Source organism: Malania oleifera, chromosome 10 (genome assembly GCF_029873635.1).
Source record: "Malania oleifera isolate guangnan ecotype guangnan chromosome 10, ASM2987363v1, whole genome shotgun sequence".
Taxonomy (NCBI): Eukaryota; Viridiplantae; Streptophyta; class Magnoliopsida; order Santalales; family Ximeniaceae; genus Malania; species Malania oleifera.
Window position 1 is genome coordinate 3,128,190 of NC_080426.1, and position 13,899 is coordinate 3,142,088.

Here is a 13,899-nt window from a genome sequence, read left to right on the forward strand (position 1 = left end):
GTAATTAATTTGCAAGTGAGAAGTATAAGCAAATAAATCTCTCAACTCTTAAAAAGATTTTAGCAAATAATGTAAGAGAGAGTATAAAAAATTTGGCTTGAAAATATATAGTATAGGCAAATGGGAGTATAAAAAATTTGAGAGGATTTTTGTTAATCTTATTTGCTAATCTCATGCTAATCAAACAAATGAGGGGCTATATATAATTTTTGGCCAAAAGTAACCGTTGGGGGACAAATTAGGGATTTAATTTTAATTGAAATTTTAACCCTAATTACCTTAATAAAAGTTAGGCCAACCCGAAAGTTTTGGTCGACCGAACCCTAGGTTCGGTCGTTCGAACAGACACATGAGAAAAAGGTAATTTTGAACTTCGGATGTCTGAAAAATGGTTTGGGTGGCTGAACAAGGCAAATTTCCAAAAGTCTGAGATTTGGTTGCTCGGTTTCAAGTTCGGTTTACTGAACTCACATGTTCGGTCGCCTGAGGGTGATTTGAACGTTAACGTTCGGGCGCCCGAGTTGTTGGAAAAAGTTAGTTTTAATGTTCGGTTGACCGAAGACGGTAGAGTCCTTTCTAGTTCGGTCGCCCGAAGTTAGGACAACTTGCTGACCATTCAACCATTCGGTTAACCGAGGTGTTTTGAACACCAAGGTTCGGTCGCCCGAACCCCTTACACAAATAAGACCTAAGTTATATTATACCCCTGTTATTTTCCTTAAGTGATGTGCCCCTAGGTTCTTTCTAAGACCTTTTTGAGTTAGTCCCAAAAATTCGACGTTGGTCGACCGAAGGGTGATCTCGACCCATCTATGGTCTTGAGCATTCATCCCTATCATGCATGCAGATGCAGTTATTACAGACCATATTAAAATATTATAGACCCAAAACTTAAATGCTTTTACAGCACAATATAGATAATGTTTTCATTCCTTTTGCACTTCGTATTGCCATGTCATACGTCAAGTGATTTTAAATTTTTGCTTTTCATGACTTCTATTTAATTCTTACCATTCATGCATGTAAAGTTAATCCTGTACACATACTAAATGCACAGGTAAGATACTTTGTATATGTCATAATCAAAACGGGATATGATCCAAAAAGTCAACACTCACAATTCTCATTAATATAGATAGGGAGCATCAAAGCACATTGGGACAATTTGTTTACTGTGATGAAGACATTTACCATTTCTTCTAAGTTACAAAATATAAATGAACGAGACTCTCAAGGTGCTACCAATGGTTTGGGGAAAGTGATCTATATTTTTGGATAAAAGACACTCACTTCTCTTGAGATTTATCAAAAAGACAAGTTACATTAATCAAATCTCAGGGAAGGTGAGTGTCTTTTTATTAAATCTCAGGAAAAATCAATGTCTTTTGCCCTATGTTTTTTGACTATTTGTCATTGTTTTTCAAATTTTATTTCTTCTATATGTAAACAAAAATTGAATACAAAAAGTAGCAAAATGTGCAAGACACGTGTACAACACTAGTATTTGTACATATATATATATATATATATATATGTGTGTGTGTGTGTGTGTGTGTGCGCGCGCGCACGTGTGTGTGCTTTGATACACACATAATATGTATTTTTTCTTATAGTCCACATCAGTAAAATATTCTTTGCCTTGAAAATTCATTTTCTATCATTAACTTCTTATTCGCTTCTCGCTACTAGTGAGGGTCAAGTAAGTGCAATTTATCTGGAGAATTTTTAATATTTTTAAATATTTAATCTTAAGTTTAAGAGCTTAAATTTTAAATGTTAGATTTTAATTTGCATGAATTTATTTACAGATAGCACAAAATTATATAAGTTATGTTCAAATTATTAAGTCCAAACATAAGATATGAAATTCATGTTTCAAAGGCATGGTAAGCTTAACTACATCAATTAATTTGAGTCCTAGCTAATTGATATTGAATAACCCCCAAATTCAATCAATGAAGGATAAGATAAGCTTTCGGTTCAACCATGAAAATCAATCTTTGATATTATGAAGAGTATAATTGGTAATACTCAATTAACTACGCACATATAGATACACACACAAAAATATTAATTTAAATCTTAATTTGGTCATACTAATTGTTGTTTTAATTATTAAGATTTAAAGTTAACTTTTGAACTTAACTAGAATTAGTTATAATTCGAATCTAAACTAAACTATGAAATCAAAACGCACAAAATTTATTTATGATCTCTTAGCCTTACTCAAAATTCATATGTACGTTTAGTCCAATTTAGAAATCATAACAATATAACGCTCAAGTCATCAATCATCATATTATCAATCCCAAATTTTATTTACTCTTCAATTTTCAAATGATTTTTTTCAAATGCCTGGTTCAAACACAAATAATTTAAAACACTTATAATCAATACATGCTCGAGTGTAAAGTGCAGTGGTAGATTTCATAGATTTGGGAGAGAGAGTTAGCCTCCAAAAAAATAATATAGCTAAATGATTTCGTTTTTATTTGAATGTGCCTAAGCCCTTTTGTTAGCGTAGGCATACCCTGTCCCACTTCTTGGCCTATGAGGAAAAATCTAAGCCCTACACGTACTCCCCTATGGATATATGCGGGAAGAGAGATGGAGAAGATCTTAATTAACAATATTAATATTAAAAATAGAAAATGAAAGGAGTAAACTGCAATTTAAAAGGGGTATAATTAAAGTAAGTTGATATAAGGGGATGGCAACTAATTAAGGGAGAAATTATATAGGGGAGTTCCTCTTCCATGTGTCTGTGTGCCCGATTTTTAAATTATACACTTACTGAAAATGGATTTCATTATGATATTAATGAATGTAGGATCAATTTGTCATATGTCTAATATTTAAAATACAAACATATGGATACGTGGGGGATGAAGTGTCCTATATAACTTCTCTAAGGGGTGATAATAATGAGTATCAGTCCTAATCATCGAACATGAAATTAATGCTCAATCATTTGAATATATAGCAATATATGTTAATAGGTAGTCCGACTTCAAGCTTCAATTAATCATGTCATATATATATATATATATATAATTAATCATTAATTAGTTTAATAAATTTTCTTAATTATGCTTCGAGTTGCTATATAAATGTGAGCTTGATATTAACATGCAATTGAACCAAGACCCACCAATTCAAGATATAAATATGAGCTCGATATATAAATTTTCATTCCCTTTCTCTTTCACATTTTTTCCATTTCATATATAGAACAAATGTGATGTGAATATTATATGTAATAATAGACGAGAAAGATTTGCAAAGACGATCCTTTAATTTATGTAGAATTTAGAATCCTTTAATCACAAGATATTATGTTAAAATTTAGATATATATATATACAAGAGGCATGACTTGGTATAGGTTGTCTCAATAATATGAATCCTATCACTTACGTGAGTCTAAATATTAATATATATATATATATATATATATATATATATATAACGGTCGGAGGGTTCGAAAATACCCTACGTGAAGGGATCGACTCTTGCTTGTAGGCCTTTGTCAGTAAAGCATAGCAGTTAAGTACGCATACTAAATCTTTATTTGGAACGCTTAAGAGATGAGCACCTTTTCAAAAATTAAAAGCACTTAAAAATGTTCAATAAGTAGTATTTGGTATACGCTTAAACAAGAGCTTATTTGTTTTTAACTTAATTTTTTGTTTCAAAAAAATAAGTATTATTTGGAATATATGTATATATAATTTAAAAAAATATACTTATTTGAAAAAGTACGTAATTCCAAACTACTTTTAAAAAAATATTTTTTAGATAAGTGATTTCAGATGACTCCTAAATATTTTTTCAATTTAAATGTTTTAAGTCAGCTAAAAACCTATACAACTCGAACGATCCAACGGAAGGTAAACTTATGTGTTATTCATTTTTCTCTCACAAACGTTAAGTATAAAAACTTTAAACTTTAATTGTGAGAGAGAGAGAGAGAGGAATTGAAAGGGGGAAGCAGATCCAAGCGTATCCAGAAATAATAGAAAAGGGGGAAAAAGGTGATGGATGCTAATCCTTAGGGTTCTTATCTCTAACACCTCCCTGTGGGGCCTTCTTTGACCAGCTCCCCAATATGTCTCGCCACTCTCTCCCACACTATTGCTATCCCCCACTTTGGAATTTTAATAGGGCCTATATAGAAATCAAAATCTAAAAAAGAAACAAAGCAAGAGCATCTATGATCTATCTCTCAATCTATTACGCTCTCTCTGTATATAAAATCTGTTGTTGTTCTCAGATTTTTTTATTATTCATTTTTCGGTTGAAGAGCATCTCTACGATGCTCAGTTCCTACTTCAAGCTAAAGCTATATATATATATATATATATATATATATATTTTACTTGCAGACTCTAGGGTTGATGCCCTCTACGGCTACCTCTCATCGACTCTATTAATTAAATACTCAAATTAATGATCAACTAGTACTCAAGATGAGTGAAAAGTATTGCAATTGAAATCACACTAATTATTATGGAATAGTAATTTATATTCTTATTTGATTTTGTCTTGTTAGCATATCTCACCATACCTATGATTACTGTCACCCTACATACCTAACTATACCTTTTTCCTATTTTATATTTATGTATATATATAATTTTGTAAAATAACCTCCCGTTATCTCAATTGTAGGTCGAATTATTTGACGTGCGCATATATCTATACGTCTAACTATATAGTTTTAGTTGGAGAGGCAAACTTGGAAGGAGGACTAGTAAGAGTCCTTAATTTTATTTTATCAAAATAAGAAAAAAAAAAAATAGTACTATCACATGTAAGTGTAATAAAAAGGAAAGAACTTTTTATGAAGTTATTAAGTTTAACTTTACCCCAAGCTCTTGTGAATGAATAAGATTAGATATATTTATTGTTATAATACTATACGCAAGAAAAAAATAAAATAAAAGAAGCTAGTGAGCAGATCCTCCTAGTTAACGATTTTAATCACGGATCGAGATGACAAAAGTCTCCAATTGTTCATTGATTGACTATTTCTGGCAGACCCACAAGAATGTTTTCTTCACTATGAGTGAGTGCTCAACATTTAAATACAGGTTTGATCCGGAGGTGCGAAAATCATGAAGTTCAAATTGTCAATTCGTGCTCTTATCACTTGGCCACCTTGTATGGGTTTTTAAAAAATATATTTTAATATAAATATATTATTCTTTTTAACTATGTCACGAAGTATCATCTTGTGTAAGTGGATACGTGTAACTACACGACTCACTAAGAAAATAGAAAAATAATTAACCTACGTTAATTATCCCTTATCCCATTTACCTATTTAAAAGACTACATAAATTAACCCAAATAATAATCCCAAGTCGGATCCTTTTTTGCTCAATAACTAGTCAGTTGAATCACACCGCTTATATATAATCAAACTATTGTTTATAAATAAAAAAATATATGAACATTTATACTTTCTCTATAAAAAGATTTTTACGATAATATTAATTGCTCGACATTGAACATGACGGAACTTGTTGCATTTTGAATTTCGAGAAAACGAACAACTAGAAAAAAAAAATAATTTTAAGAAAAAACTTTCCTAGCATTAATCTTGATTAGAAATATAAAAAATTCATTCATTGATCAACTCATACAAAGCATCGAAATCTAGTTCCCCAATACTGATTTGCCTTGTGCTTGACAAATGGAGATTGATTCGGAAAATTGAGTTGACATAAGCCAGCAGGTTATAGAGCTAGCTACATCCAAATATTCACCTAGATTTCCATATCTAAAGTCTGCAGGTATGTATAAAGGAAGCTTAGCTAGGATTAGCTTATGGACTTAAGGATCCCCTCCACTCTTACTTAATTGTAGCTTTTGAAAAATTAAGAATCAAAGGTGAACAATTTCTTTGTGCCACGAATCTCGAAGATCATGCATCTTAATTAATTTTTAATTTTTCAAACGGAAAGCAACGAGGTACACATAATTAAATAAATTTTAAAAAATAATTTTTTTGTAATAATTAAGGTTACGTTTGGTTTGCAAAATACCTATCCTTAGGGATAGATTATTTTTAGTAGGTTAATTATAAATTATAGTTACTATAAAGGAAATAGTAATATAAACCGTTTTATAGGCCTATTATAAGAAATGGATAAAAAATAATTACTTCAAAATTTCATTATGAGGATGTCAATGAAGTAATTGGGAATGTATAAAGAATAAGTGTTCCCTTGATTCTCAAAATTTAAATTATATTTTATCTTATTTAAATGAATAGTTATTCCAGCAAATCAAACGAGTCGTAAGGTTTATCTTAAGTATCCCGTGGATGTGGATGGTCACAATATAGAATATAAGAAAGAGCAGATTAATTTTTATTTATTATAAAAAAGCAAACTTTATATTATATACGGGGCTAAGATGCTTTAATGTGACAGCATCAGCTTATTTAAGATGCTTCAATATTTTGTGACTGCTTTTTTCACCAACTCCATTCAATGGGGTCCATTAATTTATCCGGATCCATCCATATATTGGGCGGGCAGGTTTGGAAGTTTAGGGACCCCCTTCAATCTTAAGCTTATCTTCCCAAGAACCACTTACCCTAAAGTAGGGGTACTCCTTGACTTAATATTAATGCGCCCAATAATTAGTTTGTACTACTTAAATAAGTCGGGTGGGGCTGGCCAGCTAATTCGTTTATTGTACATTGCATTATTGGAAATTAGTATGCAAGGGCATATCTGGAAGAAGCTTTAGAGGTTACCATTTTCAAATTAGAGTGATCTCATTTTATATAAGAAATGTTCACTCACGTAGAAAGGAATTACGAAGTGATTTAAGCTTATTACTATAATAATTAATAATTAGTATTAACTTTGATGGATGGTGGATGGTGACAACTGCATGCAAGATATATTTATAGCATAAAGCGTTTCAATTTATGATTGCAAATTAGAAATATAGTTCTTTTTGAAATTCTCTTCTTCAAATGACGCTGCATCTTTTATATATATATGCATCTTTTATATATATATACTTAAACATTATTTGGATACACTAATAGTAACATCGATCAATAATTAAATTTATTAAAAAGAGAATATAAAAAATAATTATATAGTTAAAAAACAAAACTAAAGAATGAACAGCATACTATGCCAAAAACATAAGATAATTTCACCTACCATTCACTAATGTGATCTAATTAACTTATTAAAATTTAATGTGATCTAATTAACTTATTAAAATTTAAAGTTTGAGGAGTATGGTGGGCCGGAATGCATGCTTAATTTCTTCTGCCGTATAAGCACATGGGGGTGGCAGAGAGAAATATGAGCTGGTTGTGCATCCCAAACGGATCCGACCCGCAGACATCCATACGTGGTCCTCCCACCAGGTGTCTCTGCACTGCATGCATATATATAAATAGCCTGGGTGAGCTCATCAATTCCATATAATGTCCTAAAAAACAAGACGGGTCCCCTCCCCACCTCTCCATCCATCCCCCCCATATCTCCACCCTTCACCTTCACATGCACCTGCAGTACTGCTTTTATATGTATATAAAATTCATGTAAGCATATTGGAGACAGCAACAAGTCCGATCCAAGCCCAACCCCATCAACTCAATCCGGATTATAAATCCTAAAGCACTTTATAATCTACAGTCACAGAGAGGGAGAGAGGGATGACGAGGCTGCGTTAGTGGATCGATCAAATTCGGCCGAATTGAACAGACAGAAAGCAAAGCAAAGCAAAGCAAAGCCACATAACGCTGTTTGGATTTTGTCATGTGATATGAAATTTTCAACAAAGCGATGCCCGCGGGATCCCCCCATCGCCCCCACCTGGCCACCTCCTATCTTTCACGCTGCACTGACAAAGAAAACAATCCTCCTTACGCATGCATGCATGCATACTGCATCCCCCACACCAACCCCCTTTCCTTCAATAATCTTTGGCTCAGTTTTTTAAATATCACGGTGCAACCCCCATGTACTTTTAAAAACTATTAAAAAATTCTCTGAAGTTTTAATTTATTGAGAGCACGATGAGTCAGTCAACCATTAACAACACATGAAAAAAAAATTTACTTTTAATAAAATAATATTTGAAAATAATATTGACTTAAATAAATTAAATTAAAAAAATTGATCATTTCTTGAAAATTAAATAATCAAATTGTAAACTTAAGTGCTTTGTATTAATTGACATAAGTATGACAAAATAATTTTATTATTATTTTAAAACTTTTTAAAATATATAAAAAATAAAAATAAAATGAACTCGACTTCAATGAATTAAATTGAATTAATTGGCTAGTATGATATTTTGAAAACTGAATAAATGAACTGAAAACCTAATCGATTCTCTAATTAAACAGTTTACCGATTCAATCACTTTAGATTAATCAATTGACATAAGCTCGATAAAATAATTTTATCAATATTTTAATATTTTTAAAAAATATATAAAAAATTACTAATAAATCATACCAAATGTCTAGTTATTATAGTATTACAAAATGTTTGTTAAATATAATTTCACAAAAATCTAAAGACTGAACACAACATAAAACAAATAAACATAATTCAATATTTTTAAATTCAATTAACCTATCAAACATAATGCTAAACAAATATAAACTAAAATTTAAAGATTCATACTTCATAAATCCAAATTATCTAGTCAAAAATAATGCTAAAAAAACATAAATTAAAATTTCAAAATTCATATTTCATAAATTAAAATTATAAAGTTGAATGTTAGTTGTTCTTTGTGTAAAATATGAACATTAAATAGATAAAGAACACCCAAATTTATATTAATTGATTGACCTATGATCTAACCAATTCACAAATATTTTTATATTTTATCCAAGTTGCTATGCTATTAAATATGAGATTCAACTAAACTTGGAAAACAAATGGCAATTCGACCAACCGGTTGATATGACTTGATTTTTAAACTATAGTTTGATTTTAAATATATGTTTAATCATTTAATTTGCATGTAAATGGTGTATAACAAATTTTGGGACAGTAAAATTATTTAAGTATTTTTTTTGAATTATTAGATTATTTATTTGACACATACTTTTAATTTTTTAAAATAAAAATTTAATTATTTTGTTATGCTTATATCAACCGGTTGATCAAAAAATCAAGCAATCCCAGCTAATCATTGAAGGAGTGCTTTGAATCCACCAACTCCTTGTCCTATTTAAAAAGGAAAATTCCCTGAAGATTGATTTAAAATTTTATGAAGATCAAATTCATCCTCCTTAATTACGGACAAAATTAACTAAAGAGTTATTTATTTATTTTTATTGATTATTGGTGTAAGAAAGGACAAATTTGTCATTATCTCTTTTTTTATTATTTTTGATTCACTAAAAATTATTAGACTTATTATGCATAAAATGAGTTAAAATATTTTGAATTTGAATGTATATTAAATTTTATTAAAATATAAAATAAAATTATGTTTAAATAAATTTGTTCAAATTCATGCAAATCTAAAGTAAGATTCAAAATTATTACTTTCAAATATAAAAAATTAAATATATTATGAACTTTTACCAACAACAACTTGCATCTCTTTTAGAACACTAGAGTTGGAATTTGAAAATCATATATAGGAAACTATGATGAAATTTTTTTTCTTCCATGTGTCAATATTTTAAATTTTATATATTAATAAATATAAAATTAATTTATTACATATCTAATATTTAAAATACGATGGCAAAAGTTCCCCCAATATAATTTTCCACCTTGACATACCCTCCCCTGTCTCTCTCCCTGACACACACATATAAAGACATTTCTATAAATATTTAATTGTACAATATATCAATAATTGCCCCACATATACATATCATATCACCCCCATATATATATTACCATTTCCAACCTCCGGACACTCAACGTGACAGCATTCATTCGCAGATCTTCGACAGTTATGGCGAGAAGCCTCCTCAGCCTTAAAGAAGTGGAAATGGTGAGGCCTTCCCAGCCAACCCCGTCCTGCCTCCTCTCCCTCTCCGCCCTCGATTCCCAGCTCTTCCTCCGCTTTACAATCGAATATCTCCTCGTCTACCGCCCCTCCCCCGCCGTCAACAAAGCCGCCGTCGCCGCCCGCATCAAGGCCGCCCTCGCTCGAGCCCTCGTCCCCTACTACCCCCTCGCCGGCAGGGTCGTCGCCGTCCCACCCAACGGCGGCGATGGTGGCTGCTCCAACCTCAAGGTAGTGTGCGAAGCCCAGGGCGCGCTTTTCGTTCAAGCCGTCTCCGACCGGTGTGCCGTCTCTGACTTCGAGCGGGCCCCGAGCCACGTCACGGAGTGGAGGAAGCTCCTTGCCGTCCACGTGGTGGACGTCCTCGCGGGGGCTCCACCTCTTGTTGTCCAGCTGACGTGGCTCGCAGATGGCGGGGCTGCATTGGGCGTCGGGATTAACCACTGTCTATGCGACGGAATCGGGAGCGCCGAGTTCCTGAACGCGTTCGCTGATTTGGCCGCCGGGTTGAACGACGGACTAGCGGGTTTCAAGCCCAACCCGGTCTGGGACCGCCATCTTCTAGACCCGACGGAGCCGACCCCGACGAGGAATCAAATCATGGCTGCCCACCCGGAGTTCGACCCCGTCCAAGACCTCTGCGGGTTCGTCTCCCGCTTCAACCACGAACAGCTCTCCCCGACATCCATATGCTTCAGCAAAAGATGCCTCGACGAGCTCCAGAGCCGGGCAGCCTCCACGGGCCAACCCGACCGGTCAATCTCGTACACGTCGTTCGAGGTTCTCACGGCCCACGTGTGGAGAAGCTGGGCCCGGGCACTGGAGCTGCCGCCGAACCAGACGCTGAAGCTTCTCTTCACCATCAACATTCGGAGCCGGGTCAAGCCGAACCTCCCGGGCGGGTACTACGGGAACGGGTTCGTGCTGGGGTGCGCGGAGACGAGCGCGAAGTGCTTGGCGGAGAAGGGGCTGGAGTATGCAGCGGAGCTGGTGAAGGGGGCGAAGGAGACGGTGGACGAGGAGCACGTGAGGGGGGTGGTGGAAGCCGTGAGCGGATCGACTTGGGCGAGACCCGATTCGGTGGGGCCGGGGGTGCTGATAGTGTCGCAGTGGTCAAGGCTGGGTCTGGAGAAGGTAGACTTGGGAATGGGGATGGGGAGGCCGGTCCACGTGGGGCCCGTGTGCAGCGACAGGTACTGCCTGCTGCTGCCGGTGGACAATCGGAGGGAGGCGGTGAAGGTGACGGTGGCTCTCCCGGCCTCCGCCGTAGACCAGTACGAGCGATTGGTTAGGAGTCCCTACTCGTGACGTTCACGTGGACAGTGGGACCATCGCTGTTTGAGCTTAAATTGTATGAGAGATTAATCTTCAATATATACGGGTGTAGATAGGTTTCAGCATTTGCTTGATTTTAATTGGTGGACAGAACTTGGGATTCCTAAATTGATCAGGTGCGGGTAGGTGTACGGTACTGATTAAGCAATTCATCATGGCCTAGCTTCCAAGTTTCAGTGATCAGATTCCGAATCCAAAAATTTGTAAAAATGTATTCCTTGTTTGCCACAAAGAGAATTAAAATTTTTTATTGGAATGTTCAATATAAAAATAGAAGAAGATTTTAGAGAACGTCTTTTATCATTTGGGAAATAATGAAAAAAAAAAAAAAAAGAGGAAGATTTATTTTTGCGCTGACATAATATTATTGAAAATAAAAATTTATTTTAGTATGGTTAAAAATTTAAAGGATCAATGTTATAATTGTTGATTTTATATTTATTGACTTGGCACTATTTTTTATTTTTTCATTTTCATTAACAATCAAATCTGAAAAAAAAAAAAAAAACATTTTCCTATTTTTCTTTTTCTCCTCCAAAGTTTTCATGCTCCAAATGAGGGGCTTAGGGGTATCGCTTTTTCTACAGAAAAATTTCAATGGGCAAAACAAATATTATTTTTCAATATTTATCAAAGTATCGAAGTGTTTTTAAAAATTATGTTAAAAAAAGTATAAAAAAGTAAAAATATTTATATCACAACAATTATCTTGTGTCTGGCTTAAAATATGTGACATACTCATTTCACCAAAATAGGCTCGCATTAGTAAATAATATTACTTTCATAGTTCAGGTACCATTTGTAATTGTGTGAACCAAGCTCATTAGTCCTACAACTCTAGACGGGTGAGGTATGGATCTACTCCATCTTCAATTATTTGATTAGTGAAGGTGAGAATTTTATGAAAAATAGGTTATTTAATCTATTTAAAAATATTTGATAATTTTTAGTTGATTTTTAATTATTGATTCCGCATTTTTATATGTGAACAACTTTTGTCTCTTTCTCTAACAAAATTGTCTATTTCAAATATGCTTTTAATAATTAATTAATATGTTTAAAAAATTTTAATAATTGTTTGGTAATTTTTTAATACTAAATATCTATGCTCAAATGATAGATAAATTGGAATATATATATATATATATATACTACTTGTATTTAAAGTTATTTGAAGAATATTATGACCTATTTAATTGTGAAAAATAATTTTTAATTGATTACAAAATACATATTTTTTTTTAAAAAAAAAATTTGCAAGATTTATGTAAGAAATATATAAAATCATAAAATACATTTTCCATGTTTCATAAAAAATATTTACTTATTTAATTATTCAAGAATAACAAAATAGAATAATGTTGTGGAAGTGAACAAGCCAAGACAGTCAACCTTCTTTCTCAAGGTTTTTGGGCCCCGTATAGTAGATTGGACTCACCCGCCAGCTTTTTGGGCCGCCCATCCATCTAAAATTTACTGTTATCCAAACAAAAAGTCAAACACGAACAGACCCATCTGCCCAGCTAGGCCCATTACCATACATGAACACTTTAAAGGCCCAACATGAGTTTGTCTGTGGTAGGCTGTAAATGAACCAAACATGGATTGGTTTATCCCATTTTCAGTAACTTGAACTCAACTAATATTGCTAATGTGCGAGATTAACCTAACAAAATCATAAGAGCATCTTATCTTTCAGGGACAGAGGTTTTATAACAACCAAATCTTTCGTGAGCATTTCTTTAGCTCTACTTGGTAAGGTTCGCAAGCTGGGCAAGTATATTGTCTAAGGTTCGCAAGCTGGGCAAGTAAATTGAGCAAGTATATTGGAATCTCAATTCGAGCTCCGTTCAAGTTTGAATGCGGTTAAAAATTTAATAAACAAGTATGAACATGGTGAAGTTTGAATCGACTTGATTCAATTGCATTCTTTATCTCGACTAATAAGTAGGTCCACCACCCTACTCAACTGGCCGATCTACACTCCGTTAATTGGTCCAATAAAAAAGTAAAGATATTTTGGATATAATTGGACATAAAATCAATGTTATGAGTGTTGTACTTATATTTTTCATTTACAATAAATTTATACATTACAAAGTGCTATATGTATAAAGCAATAAAAAATATTTGTTAGAAGACTAATAAGTCCACCACAAGATGCATATTATTAAAACATATATTTTATATATTATCATAAAATATTTATAAAAATATTGAACGTATATCAAAATAGTACTTAAGGAATGTTGACTTTGGAGATGAAGAGACAATCCTTTAAATAATTAAATAGTAATAGATTAGACCGATTATAATAATTATCTTATTTAATTTGTGTTTGAAATTTCATATTTAGGAACAAACAAATCATTTAAAAGATCAAGATAATATTTGTTATAATTTATACTTAGAAATGGAAGAAATTGAGATTAGTGTGATGCATGCAAATTGGCTTCAATTATTTTTTGTGGGTGCAAGTCACACCTTTACTATATTTGGAGAATTAATAAAATGTAAATATAGTAATTTAAAAATAATTTGA

General features: G+C 33.0%; 1 protein-coding gene across 1 annotated transcript; it reads left to right on the top strand.

The window, feature by feature from the left end:
- The first annotated feature begins 9,823 nt into the window (after nucleotides 1–9,823).
- On the top strand, nucleotides 9,824–11,628 carry LOC131166439 (alcohol acyltransferase 9). The gene has a single exon (XM_058125004.1). The coding sequence runs from the start codon at nucleotides 9,969–9,971 to the stop codon at nucleotides 11,328–11,330; it is 1,362 nt and encodes a 453-aa protein (XP_057980987.1). The 5' UTR covers nucleotides 9,824–9,968; the 3' UTR covers nucleotides 11,331–11,628.
- Nucleotides 11,629–13,899: the final 2,271 nt, after the last annotated feature.